The sequence below is a fragment of the Rhincodon typus genome, chromosome 20, assembly GCF_021869965.1.
Source record: "Rhincodon typus isolate 14 chromosome 20, sRhiTyp1.1, whole genome shotgun sequence".
NCBI classification, from domain to species: Eukaryota; Metazoa; Chordata; class Chondrichthyes; order Orectolobiformes; family Rhincodontidae; genus Rhincodon; species Rhincodon typus.
This window is the reverse complement of record NC_063351.1, coordinates 46,771,329-46,791,806: the sequence shown is the minus strand read 5'-3', so window position 1 is coordinate 46,791,806 and position 20,478 is coordinate 46,771,329. Positions and strand designations below refer to the sequence as shown.

Sequence of the window (20,478 nt, the reverse complement as noted above, 5' to 3'; positions counted from 1 at the left end):
GGGAGCCTTTTTCCTCGGATGGTGATGGCTAGCACGAGGGGACATAGCTTTAAATTGAGGGGTGATAGATATAGGACAGATGTCAGAGGTAGGTTCTTTACTCAGAGAGTAGTAAGGGTGTGGAATGCCCTGCCTGCAAAAATAGTAGACTCGCCAAGTTTAAGGGCATTTAAATGGTCATTGGATAAACATATGGATGATAATGGAATAGTTTAGGTTAGATGGGCTTCAGATTGGTTTCACAGGTCGGCGCAACATCGAGGGCCGAAGGGCCGGTACTGCGCTGTAATGTTCTATGTTCTGAGCCACCACAATCAAAAAAAAATCCTGCCCTTACCAGATAAAAACACACTAATGCACATATTTTTGAACATGATGGAAACTCAAGGCAGTTTAGTTTTGGGGGGTGGTGAAATCGAGCCCAGTTTGATCATAGGGTTCATTTAAAGAGCCAGTGCAGGGCGCGTTGGGCCGAACGGCCTCCTCCGGTGATTATGGAACCCTTTGTTCACATTGAGTTTTCTTTATTTGCAGCAATAATGCTGGCTTTTTGGAGCGAGGGCTTTACTCTGGAAGGGGCTCCGACACCTGAATCCGACACCGGGATCGAACCCGCTACCGGGGGGGTGGGGGGAAGAAGGCTTACTGCTCATGCGCAGAAAGCCGCCCCCCGGCGTAGTTGGGGGGGGACTTTGACACTGAGTACGGAAGGGAAGGAATGGCGCAGCAGCAAGGCCATGGGGAAAGGTATGTGTCTGTGGTTAACACAAGCTGAGCGAGTGTACGGAGCTGCGAAACCGCATGCACTCAGACTGGAGACACTGCACAATGTCGCTGGGGCTTATCCAGTCTCCAGTCCAGTTTTACTGCACTTCGTTCGTTAAGTGACACTGCATTGCAACAGCTTCCGAGCTTCTTCCTCAGCTCCTCCAAACCTGTGGGGAGAGGCTCAGTAAGCTGGGGCTATTTTCCCTGGAGCTCCACAGCCTTAGAAAAGAGGCTTTATAACATCATGAGGAGCATGGACAGGGTGAATAGCCAAGGTCTTTTCCCCCAGGGTAGGGGAGTCCAAAACTAGAGGGGCGTAGGTTTAAGGTGAGAGGGGAAAGCTTTAAAAGGGACCTAAGGAGTAACTTCTTCGCGCAGAGGGTGGTGCGTGTATGGAATGAGCTGCCAGAGGAGGTGGTGGAGGCTGGTACAATGACAACATTTAAAAGGCATCTGGATGGGTCTCTGAATAGAAAGGGTTTGGAAGGATATGGGCAAAGGCTGGCAATTGGGATTGGATTAATTTAGGATATTTGGTCAGCACAGACGGGTTGGACTGAAGGGTCTGTTTTCATGCTGTACAGCTCTATGACTCTAAACTGGTCAACAAGGGCAGCAGATACATGGGAACACCACCCCCTGCAAGTTCCCCTCCAAGCCACTCACCATCCTGACTTGATGTGGAGGTGCCAGTGTTAGACTGGGGTGGACAAAGTTAGAAGTCACACGACACCAGGTTATAACCTGACAGGTTTATTTAAAATCACAAGCTTTCATAGTGCTGCTCCTTTGTCAACACTTCACCTGACGAAGGAGCAGTGGTGAAAGCTTTGTGCTTTTAAATAAACCTATTGGCCCATAACCTGGTGTTGTGTGACTTCTGACTTCATCCTGGCTTGGAAGATATCACCGTTCACTGTCACTGGGACAAAATCCTGGAACTCCCTTCCTAACAGCATTGTGGGTCTACCTACAGCACATGGACTGCAGTAGTTTAAGAAGGCAGCTCACTGCCTCCTTTTCAAGGGGCAACTCGGGACTGGCAATAAATGCTGGCAGAGCCTGCAATGCTTATATCCCCTGAATGAATATTAGTATGGTGAATGAATGGCTAAAACAGTTAGAATCTGTGTGCAATTAGAGTTATGATTTTTCATAAGATGTAGTTAATGTGCAGTGTTGTATACATAATTACACTGAGTCTATTAAAAAGCAGTGGGGGGAGGTCTAATATTGGTCTCATTTAACTAAGGCCTTATCAGAATGTAATTGAGGCTTGAGAAATTAACATTTTTATATAAGCTGTAGCTGTTAACACCGTGTCTTGAGAGAACCTTTCAAGATTTTGACAAGCTAAGCTAAGGTGCATAGAAGATTATTTGCATTTGTACCTGAGGTTATGAAAGGGACGATTACAAAACCAGTCAAAGGAGATTCAGAAGAAACCTACTACAATCTGGAATATGAATTGTTGTGACATCTTGGTCACTCATGTTCGCTTTGGCATGAAATCTCATGGTGGGGTGTTTGATTCATGGGATCTGAGAGTTGTAGAACAGGCCAGCATTTTACTATTCATTCCTAAATGTCTTGGAGCAGATGGTGGTGAGCTGCCTTCTGCAGTGCTTGTAAGTACATTCACACTGCTGTTTCCACTCGTGTCACTGCTGTTTTGAAGGTCTCAATTGGAAGGGGATATTGCAGTCAGTCTAATCTCGGATTCTTGAAATTGGTCTGAACTTGAACTTGAACTTGAACTTGTGTTACTAATTGTGTGAACCAGCCCAGTTGTGGATTTTGTTTCTGAAGTGTTTGTTGGAAAGCTTTGTCTCTGTTTCCTATCAGGACAAATTGTTTCATTGATCAAACTTCTGCCTCCTCTCTTGAAGCTGGCAAGTCCTGGGACAGTCATGGCATAGGCCTGACTGACCATTCTTCATGTGAATTGATGCATTTGTATGTCCACATTATTGACCTCTGGACATCCCAAAACACTTCATGTCCAATTACCCACTTTTTGGAGTATAGCTGCTACTGTGATGCAGGGAATGCAATAGCTAATTTGCACACACCAAGGTCCCACAAACTACAATGTTATCATGAGCTGTTTTCTGTGACTTGATAGAGGAATTGGCCAGGATGAACTTAACATCTCTTCTTCAAAATGGAATTTTGTCTGTCCCCTGAGGGGTTAGATGGGGACGTCTCTTTAATGTCTCCTTAAAGACAACATTTCCTACAGTGCAATACTCCCTTCAGTACTACACTGAAGTACCAGCCTAAAGGGCAGGCAAAAGTCATCTGCTGTCTGAAGCCTAGACAATGGATCAATGATGCATCATAATTGCACTGTTAATCCCATCCCACCCTTAATATCCTTGGACAGGTACAATACTAGCAGCTGAGCTAAATTTATACAAAACATGGTAGAATTCCTCTCTGCCCAGGAACGTAGAAAAACCAACTCCAATAGACCATGGTGAGTCCTAACAATAATAACAAAAATCTCAGGTGTCCTTTGATCTCAGAAACTCACCCTGCTCCCTTCAGTGAGGCCTTATTATCACTGGACTCCCTCTTTCTGCATCCTCTAACCTCCTCCAACCCTCTGAAGTTTCTGCAGTTCTCCAAGTTCTTGCTCCTTGATCTCTGGCCCCTATCTCTGTGACAATGACGGCCATGCCTTTAGCTGCCAACAGCCTAAACCTCTCAGCGAGGAGAGAGGGTTAACAATAAACTATAAATCTCTCTCATTGCACCTTTATGTTTACTTTGAATGAACGTTTTGGAGACGTGCTATGTGTTATTTCAACAGAATGTCTCTCTGGAGTATCTGAACCAGCTTTTTTAAACTCTTCATTAGCAAACACTATAGCAGTCTGTATTTTTATCCTTCCTGAGCTGTTAAAATATTGGGCTTTTAACGCAGTTTCTAATCATCTACAATGTAAGTGAATCTTTCATAAATGTTTTTTCTAATTCAATATGCACTGAAAAAGGAAAAACAGCTAAGGGCAATATCTAATAATTGATTTTAAAATATTTTTCTAGTTCTTCTGAATGTTCTGGAGAGATGGGAATTCGAGAAGATGTGAAGGTAACGTAGTCATTTTTAATTTTTGATTTACTAATCTCTTAAACTATTGGGTTTTGTAAACCTATATTGGTGTGTTTCACTGAGTTGAATATACAAACATTAACGAGGGAGAGTCAACATCAAACCAGAAACTCTCTCATTGTTCATCTTCTCAACGATAGCATGACCAATGGTTTTATAGCTCCTCAAGGTAAGCAATGTCAGGGTTGGAAATTTTGAATCAAATTAAAATTCAATCAGTGAATTAATTAAAACACTAAAGATGGTCAGTTTGGATTCTGCCAGGGCCATTCAGCTCCTGATCTCATTACAGTCTTGCTTCAACATGGACAAAAGAGCTGAATCCCAGAGGTGAGAGTGACAGCCCGTGACATCAGGGCTGCGTTTGACCGAGTGTGGCATCAAGGAGCCCTAACAAAACTGGAATCAATGGATATCAGGGGCAAACTCTCAGTCGGTTGGAAGATGGTCGTGGTTGTTGGAGGTCAGTCATCTCGACTTCAGGACATCTCTGCAGGAGTTCCTCAGGGTAGTGTCCTAGGTCCAGACATCTTCAGCTGCTTCATCAATGACCTTCTTTCATCATAAAATCAGAAGTGGAGATATTTGCAGATGATTGCACAATGTTCAGCACCATTCGTGACTCCTCAGATACGGAAGCAGTCTACTTCCAAATGCAACAAGATCTGGACGATATCCAGACTTGGGCTGACAAGTGGCAAGTAACATTCATGCCACACAAATGCCAGGCAATGTCCATCTCTAATAAGATATATTCTAACTGCCTCCCTTGACATTCAATTATGTTACCAGCATTGAATGCTCCACCGCGTCATAACATCTTGGTGGTTACTGTTGACCAAAAACTCAACTGGACTCACCACCTCAACATATTGGCTATAAGAACAAGTCAGAATCTAGGAATACTGCAGGGAGTAACTCCCCTCCTGTTTCACCAAAACTCATCCACCATCTACAAGGCACAAGTCAGGAGTGTGATGGAATATTCCCCACTTGCCTGGATGAGTGCAGCCCCAACAACACTCAAGAAACATGACACCATCCAGGACAAAGCAGCCGCTTGATTGGCACTGCATCCACAAGCATCCACTCCCTCCACCACCGACTCTCAGTAGCAGCAGTGTGTACTATCTACAAGATGCACTGCAGAAATTCACCAAAGATCCTCAGACAGCACCTTCCAAACCCTCAACCACTTCCATCTAGAAGTACAAGGGCAGCAGATATGTGGGAACAACACTCTCTGCAATGTTTAAAAGACATTTAGATAAGTACATGACAGAAAAATGTTTGGAGGGTAATATTGGGACTAGTTTAGTTTGGGATTATGGTTGGCATGGACTGGTTGGACTGAAGGGTCTGTTTCCATGTTGTATCACTCCATGACTCTGAGGCAAGAAATTCCTTCACAGTTTTGAATGAGAGTTAGAGAATATAGAAATGATATGCCCTAATTTGAGGTTCCTGCATTAGTGGAAAAGTCTTGTCAACATCTGTCCTGTTGAGCCCTCTCAAAATCTTTCAATGAGATCACCTTCATTCTGCTAAATTCTCGTGAATAAACACCTGACCTGTTTAACTGTTTGCGATAAATCAACTCCTTCGTCCCAGGAATTGGCCCTCATGAATCTCTTTTTGAAATGCCATGGGTTCGAGTTTCACTCCAGGGACCTGAGGACTTTGCTGCACTGATGTGTCAGCCTCGAATCTGAAGGAGCATCTGAGTGAGAGATTAAACTAAAGCCCTAGATGTTTGTAAAATACCCTGCAGTATTATTTAAAGAAATGAGGTGGTATCGTGGCCGTCGTTTATCAGTTGAGCAAAAACAGGTAGCCTCGCTGTTTCCCATTGACGTTGGTGATATTGTGCCATTCACAAATTGATTGCTGCGTTTTCTGCCTTACAACACTTTGCAGCCAAGAACGTACCTTACTTTTTAATGAGCTGCAGGGTGTCCTGAGCCGCTGAAGGGTGCTACATAAATGTGGTTCTTCTCTCCTTTCCTGTCGAAGATACGACATCCAGATAATGAAAAGCTCGGGTTTTGATCTCACGTTGGTAAAGCCAGGTTCAGCTTTCACCAGCCATAGAGAGACAGCGAGAGAGAGATAGAAAGAAAGCAAGCAAGCATAATCTTCCATTTCTTGTGACATCCTCGGGAATCTTAGTGAAGAGACCAGGATAACTAATCATCACACGAGATATCAACATTGATTCACCTGATAAATTGTTTTTTCTTTGCCAGTTTGCTTGAATACAAGTTGTTGGCTAAGACATGAGGACACTTGAAACAAACAAAAACAGAAACTCAGCTTGTCTGGTAGCATCTGTGGAAAGAGAAACAGTGTTAAATGTTTCAGATCCAATGACCCTTCCTCTGGAGTTCTAAAGAAGGGTCACTGAACTCGTAACATTCGTTGTGTTTCTCTTTCCACACGTGCTGCCAGACCAGCTGAGTTTCTTCGGCAGCTTTCTGTTTTCGTTTCAGATTTCCAGAATCTGCCGTTTTTTGCTTTGTTGGACATGGCTTCAAATCCAATAGCTGCAGAAAACTGGGGAGGCAATGGCCTAGTGGTATTAACGGTAGATTATTAATCCAGAAACTCCGCTAACGTTCTGGGGACCGGAGTTCAACTCCTGCAACGGCAGATGGTGGAAATTGCATTCAATAAAGAATCTGGAATTAAGGGTCTGCTGATGACCATGAAACCATTGTCGATTCTCGAAAAAGCCCATCTTGTTCACTAATACAGGGAAGGAAATCTGTCATCCTTGCCTGCTCAGACCTGCATGTGACTCCAGACCCACAACAATATCATTTACTGTTCACTGTCCTCTGAAATGATCTAGCCAGTCACTAAGTTGAAGCTGGCTGGGTTAACAAATGAGAATAAAAAAATTAGGGCTGGATATTAAAATAACAAATGCTGCCGACACACAGATCTCGTGAGAAGAGGGATTTTTTGCACTATATTTTTTATTGTGCCATCTCCCAGAGAGTGATGAGAACAAGGGACTTATCAGCACATGCTGCTGAGGTCAGTAGATGCTTTTATGAAGAAGCTGAGGGAAAAGGGACTAGAAAGACATTTTGATGGGATTAGATGAAGTTGGGGTGAGAGAGGTTTGTGTTAGGTTGATTGTTGGGTCTAATACCTGTTTCTGTGTTATGACTGCTTTGTCATGCTCTGTCTCAAGGATTACTATGGAAGGAGGCTGCAGAAGACTGAAGATCTGATCCTGAATATGTGTGTCACTCCTGCTAAACCTCTCCCTAATTACATACGGGATGCCTTGAAGGCTGTTCATGAAGAAGTGAGCTCAAAGTAAGTAATCAATCTACTGCTAATTTCAGTTAAGAATACAGGCAATGCCAACGATCTTATTATCCATATTTGTCTCATTTATTTATACCGAAGTTAATTGTAACATTGAGATAACAAGGTGTAGAGCTTGATGAACACAGCAGACCAAGCAGCATCAGAGGAGCAGGAAAGCTGACATTTCGGGCCTAGACCCTTCTTCAGAAATATTGTAACATTTCTCTTTCAGTCAAAATGTCTCTCATTTTGTTGGCCCATGCATGTTGTGTTGGTCCAGGAACCGCTATTATTTCCCCTGACCAAGTGCTGTTAATGCTGAGGGAAGGCGGTGGCCTAGTGGTATTATCACTGGACTGTTAATCTGGAGACCCAGATAACATTCTGGGAACCTGGGTTCGAATCCCACAATGGCAGATGGTGGAATTTGAATTCAATAAATACCTGGAATTAAGAATCTAATGATGACCTTGAATCCATTGTTGATTGTCGGAAAAACCCATCTGGTTCACTAGTGTCCTTTAGGGAAGGAAACTGCCATCCTTACCTGGTCTGGCCTACATGTGACTCCAGACCCACAGCAATGTGGTTGACTTTGAACTGCCCTCTGGGCAATTAGGGATGGGCAATAAATGCTGCCTGGCCAGCAATGCCCTGCTAGAATGAATAAAAAAGAAAAATCTGTGAGCCAGTGATTACTGGCAGGGTGTGCTGAATACTAGTATCATGGCAAGGCAGAAAGATTGTGCTTTTGGCCAGGCAAACTGCACAGGAAGACTGTCCTCTCCAGGGACACTAGAGCTTTGTGGAACCTGAGCTTGTGCACCGGGGTTAACTGATAATCTAACAGCCAGACCGAGTCACCTTGTGCTGTCACTTCATTGATCACAGAATTGCAAAATTCCTACAGTGTGGAAACAGGCCCTTCGGCCCAACAAGTCCACTCCGAACCTCAGAGCATCCCACCCAGACCCATCTCCCTATAACCCACCTAATCTACACACCCCTGAACACTACGGGCAATTTAGCATGGCCAATCCACCTAACCTGCACATCTTTGGACTTGCGAGGCGATAATAAATGATGCTGGTATTATGCTTCAGACAGGGAGTCTCAATTGGTCAACAGCACATTGTGTCTGGACCTACAGATAGTGAAGGGAGAAGATCCAAGTTTCTTTCTATTAAATGATTTTTTAAAAAATTGCTGATGGGATATGGATGTCATTGTCTGGGCAGTATATATTACCAGTCCTTAATTACCCCTTGAGAAGGGATGGTGACCTTAGGGAGAGAGCTCCAAAATGACACTGAAGGAACACAATGATAAAAACATGGAGATGTAGAAAAATAGGAGCAGGAGTAGGCCCATTTACCCCTTCGCGCCTTCTCCACACATCAATATGGTCATGGCTGATCATCGAACTCAATCCCCTGTTCCTGTTTTCTCCCCATACCCTTTGATCCCTTTGGTCCTAAGAGCTATATTTACCTCCTTGAACACATTCAGTGTTTTGGCCTCAACCACTCTCTGCTGCAGAGAATTCCACAGCTTCACTGCTCTTCGGGTGAAGACATTTCTGCTCATCTCAACCCAAAATGGCTCACCCCATGTCCTTAGACTGTGACCCCTGGTTCTGGACTCCCCAGTCATCAGGAACATCCTTCCTGCTCTAACACTGTGTTAGAATTTTATAGGTTTCTATGAGATACCCCTCAGGCTTCTAAACTCTAGTGAATATAGTCCTAACTGATGCAGTCTCTTTTCCTACGTCAGTCCTGCCATCCCAGTTCTGGTAGATATTCACCAAGTCAGGATGGTGAGTGGCTCGGAGAGGAACCTGCTAATGGTGGTGTGCCCTGTAAACAAGGAATTTCTCCTACTGTTAATGCCTGTGTTGGGAAGATTTTTAAATTGACCAATTAGTGGGGGTTGTGAACAGTGGGGGTCCTGGAGTGGGACTTGAATCTGGAGTGTTTTGGCTGAAAGGCAAAGACAATACCTACTACACCATGAGACCCTCCAAGACATAGAATCGTACGATCCTTACAATGTGGAAGTGGACCACTCGGTCCGTCTAGCCCACAACGGCCCTCCGAAGACCATCCTACCCAGACCACCGCCTCTTTCTCTGTCCTTCTAACCCCGCATCTCACATCCCTAGACACTACTGGACAATTTCCCATGGCCAATCCACATGACCTGCACATCTTTTGACTCTGGGGGAAAACTGGAGCACCCGGAGGAAACCCACGCAGACACGAGGAGAATGTGCAAACTCCACACAGACAGTCGCCTGAGGGTAGAATTGAACCTGATTCCCTGGCACTGTGAGGCAGCAATGCTAACCACTGAGCCACCGTGCTGTCCCCATGACAAGTACCTTTCAAATTGAAGAGAAGTGCTGTGGGGTTAGGGTTCAGGCTCCAAATGGGATATGAGAGAAATCCCTTTAAATAATAAATACAGGAGAAACTGTAGGTTGAAGAGTTTCTCATGGCCATCGCCGTAATGTCCTCACCTTACAGTCAGCAGATGAGAATGATTTTTTGCTCTGCACCTGAATTGCAAGAGTCAGAGTAATTGTGAGAGAGAGGGAGCAAATGTTAAAAGGCATTCCCCATGTCCTTGGCAGAGTGGTAGCCAACAAAAAAGCAATTGACGTTGAGATAAGGAACTGGATGACTAAGAGATTTGTCAGGGATGGTTAGTTACCACTGCAGACTGGTAAAAACAAAAGACTGTCTCCCGTTGAACCTCAGCAATGCTGTCTGTAGAGTTTAAATCCACATTCTCGCTCTTTATACAGCTGTCCACAAGCTGCTGAGAGGAGCAGTTTGGGCTCGTGTTTAGTCTTTATCCACCAGCTGGGCACAGCGTCAGAGGCAACACCGTGACCAGACACATCAACAAGACAACTAAGATGCAGCTGCCTGTACTGAGATCTCAGAGATGGGGGGCTCGGGTTTGGAACTCCTGCTCCCTAGTATTGTTCTGGTCAATGGTTGGAGGAGAGTGGGGTGTTGTCTGTGAAGACATTAAGTCTGGGACTGAATAGTGGGGATGTGAAAGTGGATAAATATTCTGCATTAAGCTCTGGCACCAGGGTGATTTTGCCTTGAACCAAAGGGTCCAAATTCAAAGGGAACGTTGTAATATTGGTCACCCGTTGTTCCTGTTGTATCAAGTGGGTCTAATTTTACAGCTGGTTTAAAGAGTTAACCTGGGCATGATGGGCCAAATGACCTCTGCTTGTACCATTTGCTTTTCTGATTCTCTGAAGGTTTTTATATTGGACCTGTGTGCCGTGTGCATTATTTGTACTTGAAAAGGTTTTGAGTTTGACTTTATGCTGTTTGATAGGTACTATGGATGTGGTCTTGTGGTTCCTGAATGTTTGGAAGACTGTTGGATCCTGGACCTGGGAAGTGGGAGTGGCCGGGATTGCTTCATGCTCAGCAAGCTGGTGGGAGAGCGCGGTCATGTGACTGGGATTGACATGACCAAGGAGCAGGTAGCGTTTCAGGATGGAGCAGTCAGCTCCTGAAGGGGATAGGGGAGGGAGGGTGCCCTCCTCACTCTGGGCAGTGTCTTCAGCACACCCTCAACTCTGCTGCTGTTTCTGAATGCAGGCTGGCGAGAAATCGCTGTGCTTCAGTAGTGAAATTACAACGAGGAGCTGAGCCGACACATATCGGTAAAATGGCCTGGCCCTTTTCAACCTCACCATACCTCACTCTGTGTCACTTTACATTCTTCCAACTCCGTAGAACTTGGTCCTTTCACTAATGGCCAATCCTTCTGTGTGTGTGTGTGTGTGTGTGTGTGTGTGTGAGAGAGCGAGAGAGAGAGAGACCCTCTCTATAACTGGAGGCTGACTTATGGGACCATTCCCCATCACAATTTGCTGATTGAACCGCCTGAAGCTATGTACTACCTCGGGATATTGTACAGTAACAGAATCGTCACAGTGACACACACACAACAGAGTGCATCGCTGTTACTGAATTGGTTCATTATTTAGATTAAAACATAAGAATATTAACAGTGTTTTTGACATGAGTGTCTGTTTTCTTTAATTTAGCCAAGCAGTAATTATACTCTGTAGTTTCCACTGCTGTAGCAATAACTTTCAAAAATATTGTCAGACAGTGCTCGTGAATCTCTGCATGTGCATGTACATGCGTGGATTTACCTCCATGCATGTGAGCATGCATATGCTTGTGTCTGTGTAAATACATGCCCATTACTGTGCCTATCTGTGTCTGTGTGCACATGGACACCTATAATTGTCTGTCTGAGTATGTGTGTGCAAGTGTGCATGTGCTGTGTTTACCACTGAAAAGAAATTCTTTTGACGTTATCACACTGCTGTTTGCAAGAACTTGCTGTGTGCAAATTGGTCACCACCACGACAATATTAAAATAGTGACTACACCATAGGGTTTGTAAAGTTCTGAGTATGTAAACACCCAAATCTTCCTTTCCTGACGTTGATAATATTTGTTTGCAGATGAGAAGAGCCATTGCATTAATATTCTAGTGGTCCCTGTAAATATTCTTTCATTGTGTCTGTGTTGCTGTTATTTCACAGATACAAGTTGCTCAGAAGTTTATTGAGTATCACACTCAGCTGTTTGGCTTCAGTAAACCCAATGTTGAGTTCCTTCAAGGCTACATTGAAAATCTCGGCGATGCTGGATTGAAGGATAACAGCTTTGATATTATTATGTAAGAAAGAATTTGGATTATTTTTTTCTTTTAGTCATCAGGCAGTAGCAATGAAAGTATTCTTCTCTGAACCTATGCAGGTAGAAGAATAAAGGCTTAGTTTCTGGTCAGCTGGTTGGGTCAGTAGGTGCCAGGATTAAGTGGAGGAATGTTGTTATTCACAGCCAGACCTTCTTAACCACCGTGTCTACCTGTGATGCAAATTTCAATGAATTATGTACCTGAACCTCTAGGTCCCTGTTCTACAACACTCCCCAGGGCCCTACCATTAATTGTATAAGTCTTGCCCTTGTTTGTTTTACCAAAATGCAATACCTCGCGTTTATCTAAATTAAACTCCATCTGTGTGGGAGCATCCGTAGTCCTGTTGGGTAGGGACTCACATAGCAACAGTTCAGGAAACCAGCTCACCACTATTTCTCATGGGCGATTAGGGACGGCCAGCAAATACCAGGTGAACCATTAATGCCCACATCCTGCGATCAATTACCTTAAAAAAAAAATAAAAAGTTTAAACCTGCAAGTCAGATCACAAGAGAAAATGAGTTGGCAGTCATTGATCTCATTGAATGGCAGAGTAATGGGTTGGGCTGAATGGCCTGCTTCTGCTATGTTTACTGGTCTTGTGGACTAGTTTCAACTTTGCAAAATAGACACAGAAACATTTCCACAAAAGACTCTGCTGCTTTCCTCTCACTGCCGGCAGTGTTGACCTTCATCAGGTTAAAGAGTTGGGAGAATAGACTGAAGAAGTTGGGACTGTTCTCTCTTGAGAGAGAAAGGCCAAGCAGAGATCTAATTGAGGTTTTCAAAATCATGTGTGGGCTGGACAAAGTAGATAGAATGAGAGAGCAAACGTTTACAGTGATGTGCAAATGCAGCAACATGAAAAAGCAGATACCTTGGGTCTGGAATGCAGTGCAGGTGGAGGCTGGTTCCATTAAGGTATTCAAGAGGATATTAGAAAGAAGTGAGCAAAAGGCAGGAGATTGGCACTAGGTAATAGAACCAGCTCAGACATGATGGGTCGAATAGCCTCTTCCTGTGCAATAAAGCTCTGCATTAATGGGTATCTGACATTTTAATATTCTTTGAAGCTGGTCAATGAATATGGATGAGGTTGTGAGGTTAGGATACATGACCCTTTTGGGGCTGGAGGGGTGTCAGGGATTGGTTGGGAAATGTAAATCAGACACCAGGAAATCTTGTCCTCACCTGATGCCCTGCCACATTTCCCAACAAATAGCTCTGGATGGGGATCTGCATCTGGATGTTTGCAGAGGAAGCAGGAACTGGGAAGCAGCTTCGTTGGAGAGTCAGGAACCAACCCTGGACACGAACCAGGACCCGATTGGGAGTTTTGCAAGGTGGAAAATAAAGGGGCAGCCACCTGATTAGTTACAGGAACGTGGGCACGGAGATGGAGGGGTGTTACCAGGGAAACAGGCCACATTCTGACCCAACTCAGTAGGCTTTGCTGTGGCTGCCACCTGAGAGAAATTTTAACAATAGCGAGAATCTGCAACTTCAAACTGACCCAAGCAGGTGGAGAGCTTGAGAAGGAGGGGACAGGAAGGGAAGTAAATATTAGTGTGATTCAGATTCAGTTGCACTGCAAAAGATTTAGCATGAAAAATTCACTTCTTTAAATAAAACCAGAAGATAAAAGAGCAGGCCATTCGGCCCATCAAACCTGTTCCACCATTCAATGAGATTGTGGTTGATCTGATCATCCCCAATTTCCTGCTTTATTTCCATAACCCGTTGATTCCCTTACCGATTAAAATCTGTCTATCTCAGCCTTGATGGTACTTAATGACTCAGCCTCCATAGCCCGCCATGGTAAAGAATTTCACAACCTAGAAGCAATTCCCTATCATCTCTATCGTCAATGTGCGACCCTTTCCTCTGAGATTATGTCTCCAGTCCAAGACTCTCCCATAAGGGGAAACAACCTTCCCACATCTCCCCTGGCAAGCCCTGTAAGGATCCTGTATGTTTCAATAAGGCCACCTCTCATTCTTCTGAATTCCAGTGAGTATTATTTTAAGCTTTTTTTTAAAAGGACAAATCAGTTTTCAATGTTTAATTTTTTTGTGGGGATGAAACATTACCTGAATTAACAGAGATTATTCTCTTGATATTAAGGCAATTGTTAATATTCCTGATTCCATCAGTTTCTTGTGTAAAGCCTTCGTGAATGAAACGCAGAATAAGAGCACAGCAAAATTTTAGCAGATTACTTTCGGACTGATCATTCAAAGTTTACATCTTGCACCAAAAAATATGCCGTGACAAAAATTAAATAACTTAATTACATCCTGAAATGTAGATTTACTACTTAGAAAATGAATTATTTAAAATAAGCAACTATGAATAAATGGAATAATATTCCAAGGTGCTTTTAGAAACTCTCCAGGTTTTGCTGTGTTGGTAAAATGGGACCTTGCCTGAAATGCTAAATCAGCGAAGAGCGTTCCAGCCTCTTTTCAAGCTGCCCATCAGGGTGAGGTTATGTGTTTGTATCTGCTGCTGGATAGATTGCCTCTGTAACTATTCCACACAGTCTGCTGCACTATAATTAATTTCTGCTCTCCCTACAGCAGTGTCTGTGGCTGCATTTACACTACTGTAGTATTGATGCTGAGTCCGACTTTGCAGCCAGAATCTGACCTGTGTGAAGTGGAGTGAGGCGTGAACCTGTTGACCGTTCCACCCTGAGTGGAGTGGGCCTGATGCCTGTCCCTCCGGAGTGGAAAAAGCCTGATCCACCTCCACCACCACCACCACCACCCACACTCCCCTGCCCCCAACCGAAGTGGAGGGAGCCTGACATTCCCAACCCCCACTCCCCCAGAGTGAAGGGAGCCTGACGTCCCACCCTGGAGTGGAGGGAGCCTGACGTCCCACCCTGGAGTGGCGGGAGCCTGACTTCACTCTGAGTGGAGGGATTGTCTAATATTTGCACCTCTAGGTGCTGCTGTGATTGCAATACAGCTGGTTATAATGTTTGAGCTTCCCGTTTGTATGGGGATATGTCCTTGGCTGTTATACATTAAACCAATCTTACAGAGAGGAACAGAGATAGTAGGAACTGCGTTTTTGAAGAAGGGTCTAGACCCAAAACGTCAGCTTTCCTGCTCCTCTGATGCTGCTTGGCCTGCTGTGTTCATCTAGCTCCACACCTTGTTATTACAGAGAGGAACAGTTTTGTTTTGTTTTCTTTCAGATCAAACTGTGTGATTAACCTATCACCTGATAAAAAGGCTGTGCTGAAAGAAGCTTATCGAGTGTTAAAGGTATGCACACAGTGTTCCCCCCAGTGTCTGAGAAGTTGCAGCCGTCTGTTGAGCTGCTGTGTTTGGAGAACAGATTGTTGCCTTGAGCTGCCTATTTGTTATTGCCCTGGGTCAATCGCTGCTCTGCTTTCCTTCACAAAGATGGTCATCTGTCTGGGTGTTAGAAAAATGGCCCTCCCAGTGTAGCAGCTGTGGTATTCCAGTCCGGTCTCCACAGCATTGAATGGAAGGGTATGGAGGTTCTGCTTCAGTTATGTAGAGCATTGATGAGACCACATCTGGAGTACTGCGTACAGCACTGGTCGCTGTACTTATGGAAGGATGTTAATATGTTGGAAGCAGTTCAGAGAATGTTTACTAGATCTTATTGAAGGGCTGAATGGCCGACTGTTGTTCCTTGTTCATATGTCAATTGCACAGATGCGAGACCCATTTTATTTATAGACGAATAATGTAGGTTCTTGCTAACAAATGCTGACATGGAATGATTTGTCCATATTAGGATGGGGGAGAAATGTACTTTAGTGACGTCTATGCTGATTGCAACCTTCCAGAAGCTATAAGAACACACAAGATTTTGTGGGGTAAGTGGCAAAGGAACCTGATTGTTTTGTAGCAGTGGTAAATGTTCCGGAGAAATTGATTCATATTCCAGATTCTTCCAATTGCTCATGCGAGGACAATGTCAAAACCTTTCTCCATCTTATTGAGAGCCAATGAGTGAAGGATGGAGATCCAGAGTACAGGGCATTGCCAATTTTGAGGAGATTTGAGAAAGGAGACTGGGGGAGAAACCAGGGTGGGAGCAAAGGGAGCGTGAGTGACATATTTTGGAATATTCAGAGATAGTGGGAACTGCCAATGCTGGAGAATCTGAGATAACAAGGTGTAGAGCTGGATGAACACAGCAGGCCAAGCAGCATCAGAGGAGCAGGAAAGCTGATGTTTCAGGCCTAGACCCTTCTTCAGAAATGGGGGAGGGGAGGGGATTCTGAAATAAATAGAGAGAGAGGGGGCGGCGGATGGAAGATAGTTAAGGAGCAGATAGCTGGAGAGGTCAAAGAGGTGGGGATGGAGCCAGTAAAGGTGAGTGTAGATGGGGAGTTAGGGGATAGGTCAGTCTAGGGAGGATGGACAGGTCAAGGAGGCGGGATGAGGCTGGTAGGTAGGAAGTGGGGGTGGGGCTTGAGGTGGGAGGAGGGGATAGGTGGGAGGAAGAACAGGTTAGGGAGGCGGGGACGAGCTGGATTGGTTTTGTGATGCGGTCGGGGGAGGGGAGATTTTGAAGCTTGTGAAGTCCACATTGATACCATTGGGCTGCAGGGTTCCCAAGTGAGATATGAGTTGCTGTTCCTGCAACCTTCGGGTGGCATCGTTGTGGCACTGCAGGAGGCCCAGGATGGACATGTTGTCCAAGGAGTGGGAGGGGGAGTTGAAATGATTCGCGACTGGGAGGTGCAGTTGTTTAGTGCGAACTGAGTGTAGGTGTTCCGCAAAGCAGGCCACATCGGGAACAGCGGATACAGTATACCACATGAGCAGATCTGCAGGTGAACACCTGTTTAATGTGGAAGGTCTTCTTGGGGCCTGGGATGGAGGTGAGGGTGGTGGTGTAGGGACAGGTGTAGCACTTCCTGCGGTTGAAGCGAAAAGTGCCGGTGGTGGTGGGGCTGGAGGGGAGTCACGGAGAGAGTGGTCCCTCCGGAAAGCAGATAAGGGTGGGGAGGGAAAAATGTCTTTGGTGGTGGGGTCGGATTGCAGGTGGCGGAAGTGCCGGAGGATGATGCGTTGGATGGTTGGTGGGGTGGTACGTGAGGACGAGGGGGATTCTGTTTTGGTGGTTGTTGCGGCGGAGGGGGTGTGAGGGATGAGTTGCGGGAAACGCGAGAGATGCGGTCGAGGGCGTACTCGACCACCGTGGAGGGGAAGTTGCGGTCCTTGAAAAACGAGGACATCTGGGATGTCCGGGAGTGGAATGCCTCATTTCGGGAGCAGATGCAGCGGAGGCGATTGTCACTGTTGCCAGTTGTGCAGCAAACTGCAGGAGTGAGCTGTCTGCTTCATGTAGAACCTTCGGGATTTTAACTTCCAAGCTGCTCAAGAGTTCATTACCCCCCACCCTCCTGTGCCATCTGCCACAACATGATTTTGCCGGTTTAAAGTTGAGGGAGAGTAATGAAAAGGAAAATGTAGATGTGGATGAAACTGTCAGGTTTAATTTGATGAACTGGCGATGTTGTGTGCCCAGCCTGTGGTTTTTGACCTCAATATGCCCGTGAGTACCTTTGTCAATCTTACCTATGACTTCAGGTGAGCACAGGGCAGCAAAGGAGAGCAAATCACTTGGCTTCTTATTGTCCAGGTCCAGCGGGGCTTGGGTTGAGACTTAGCGATGGGTTGCCAGGCTGGTTTTTGTTGGGAACCTTGTGGTAATCTGCCTCTGGTAACCAGGTAACACGATGTATTCTGTGCGCTGAACTTCGTCTGATAATCTCTGTTCAGGTGAATGTCTCGGAGGAGCTCTGTGGTGGAAAGATCTCTTCACAATCGCGGAGGAGGTGGGATTCAGTACCCCTCACCTCACCACTGCCAAGAGAATTAGTGTGATTAATGCAGAGCTCAAGGAAATTGTTGGTAAGAACTCAAGGATTGATGGATCGGTGTTTGCATTCTAATGTATCGCCTTCAATCTGGGCTGCTGTTTCTCCGAATATTTCCCAACATGACTTGTGTTTTCTCCCTCACGTTTTGTGTGAGCCTAGCCATTTGGGGAGGGTTTTGGGGAACAGGGGTTGAGCAAGGCGCGGGGGTTGAGGCGCAGGCAGACTTTCCCTGGAAAGGAAGAAGCAGGCTCTGAGATCAGTCTCTTCAAGTTGCCTGCCCATCAGCAGACACAAGTGTAGGGAGTTCCAGGGGGCCTTTTGGAAATCTGGCCTGAGTCCATGATACCGTTGCTGCCTCTCCGCCTACAGCCCCAAAATCTTATCTGGTGGCCCTTGCTGGGGCCGTGGTTTGGAAAGTGTTGAGCTAGAGAAATAGAATCCCTATAGCATGGAAGCAGGCCATTCAACCCAGTGAGTCCATACCAACCCTCTGAAGAGCATCCCTCCCAGACCCACCCCCTCACCCTATCACTGTAACCCTGCTAACCCACCTAGCCTGCACATCCCTGAACACTGCGACAATTTAGCATGGCCAATCCACCCTAACTTGCATTTCTTTGGACTGTGGGAGGAAACCGGAGTACCCAGAGGAAACCCACGCAGACACAGGGAGAATATGCAAACTCCACACAGACAGTCGCCCGAGGGTGGAATCCAGCCCAGGTCCCTGGCGCTGTGAGGCAGCAGTGCTAACTATACAATGACCAGGGTTAATTTAAACTTGTTCAGTGGAGGAGGTGGTGCAGTGGTAATCTCATTCATACTAATTCAGAGTCCCAGGCTAATACCGCAGGGACATGGTTTCGAATCCTGGTGGTGAAATTTGAATTCAATGAGAAGCTAGTCTCATGTCCTTTAGGGAGGGAAATCTGCCATCCATACCTGGTCTGGCCTACATGTAACTCCAGACCCTGAGCGATGTCGTTGACTCCTAACTGCCCTCTGGACAATACATACTGGCCTAACCACAGGTGTCCACATTCTGTAAGTGAATAAAAGAAAACAATATTCTGTGCACCGTGGAGAGTTGCAGAAACTGACATCCAGTCCCATCAGGCTTTCCTCAGTTAAACCACCAAGTGATGATATAATTACTCAGGAGCCAAAGATTGCAGACTGCTTTGAGAACATGTGTTGCTGTTTGTGGGCTGTTGGGTGCAGCTTGTTTCCAAATGAATCTGCTGCTTTCAAGTTTTCCGACATGGATGTAGCCAAAATAAATGTGTTCTGCCTTTTGGAGTGACGCCTTGAATTTGACCCACATGCTGGTCGTATCAGCAACAGCAAGCAGAATCAATCCATTCTTACCTTGTGTTAGAATTGATCATTTTGTTTTTCTTCATCTCCCAAACCTTGAAAATCTAATGTGTTTTGAAGATAATTGCTGGGAGGAAGGGAGTGAGTAGGAGGCAAGTTTTGAATAGCAGTCAAGGATTGCTAGTGTTAGATGGTGCTTGTTTTGTCTTTCTAGAGCTGTTTATTTGTGTGATGGGCCTTTGTGTATTTTTTTAGACTGAATACTGAGAGAGCTGGCATTTATATAGCACCTTTCTTGACCTCAGGCCATCCCAAAGTGCTTTGCAGCTGATTTTTAATACTTTTCTAAGGTAGTCGCTGTTGTAAGGTGTCAACCAATCCTCCCCACAGTCTGCACCCTGATAATCTGTTCTTGGGATGCTGCCCCTAGGCTGGGAGAACTCTCCTAATATTCTTCAGAATAGTTCCGTGAGATCTTTTACATCAGGGAGGGCACGTTTAACTACAGATTCGTACCCCACTCAGAAGATGGCACCTTGGGCAGTCCCTCAGGTCTGCAGTGGGAGAATCAGTGTAGATTTTTGTGCAGAGGGAGGGTCAGGAATGGGATTTGAACCGACAAACATGTGATTCTAAGGTGAGCTGTAGCTGCTGTCCTCACTGCCTGACTGTAAACTCAAACTCTATAACAGCTGTAACCAAGAGTCAACACACCACTAGTGCCATACACGTTCAAAAAAAATTCATAAACTGTGATGTTTAAAAGATGGGGTGTTTTATTTAACATTTCCATGGGATGTGGGCCCTGTTGGCAAGGTCACGTCATTGTCCATCCCTTTAATTACTGTAGATTGTTGGCTTCCGAGACAATGTCAGAGGTAGTCAATCACATCGCTGTGGGTCTGGAGTCACATGTAGGCCAGACCAGGTAAGGACAGGCAGATTTCCTTCCCTGAAGGACATTAGTGAATGAGGTTGGTTCTTTTTTAAACAATTTTTATTGAGAGTATTATGGGCATCATCACTGACACTTGCTCCATAGAAAATGGGAGCTAGAGTAGGCCCTTAGGCCCTTCGAGCCTGCTGCACTATTCAATTTGATTATCCAACTCTATTTTTCTTAGACTTCCATGTCCAGTGATACTTGTAGCTAAACAGCAAAGGCAATTAGCTGTGAAAGTTCATTATCTGGTCTGAGATAACACAGTGTGGAGCTAGAGGAACACAGCAGGCCAGGCAGCATCAGAGGAGCAGGAAAGCTGGCGTTTCGGCAGCCTTCTTCAGAAATGGAGAGGGGGAAGGGAGCTCTGAAATAAATAGT

At 45.3% G+C, this 20,478-nt stretch overlaps 1 protein-coding gene across 2 annotated transcripts in view; it reads left to right on the top strand.

Annotated features, from left to right (window-relative positions):
* Positions 1-659: 659 nt before the first annotated feature.
* as3mt (arsenite methyltransferase) overlaps positions 660-20,478 on the top strand; it is a 41,475-nt gene continuing 21,656 nt past the window's right edge. For both annotated transcript variants that reach the window (XM_020526698.2, XM_048608683.1), the window contains exons 1-8: positions 660-747; positions 3,820-3,865; positions 7,086-7,213; positions 10,571-10,721; positions 11,802-11,938; positions 15,168-15,237; positions 15,740-15,821; positions 17,740-17,871. In XM_020526698.2, coding sequence (XP_020382287.1) covers positions 719-747; positions 3,820-3,865; positions 7,086-7,213; positions 10,571-10,721; positions 11,802-11,938; positions 15,168-15,237; positions 15,740-15,821; positions 17,740-17,871 — 775 coding nt within the window. In that variant the 5' untranslated portion in view covers positions 660-718. The remainder of the gene's footprint in view (positions 748-3,819; positions 3,866-7,085; positions 7,214-10,570; positions 10,722-11,801; positions 11,939-15,167; positions 15,238-15,739; positions 15,822-17,739; positions 17,872-20,478) is intronic.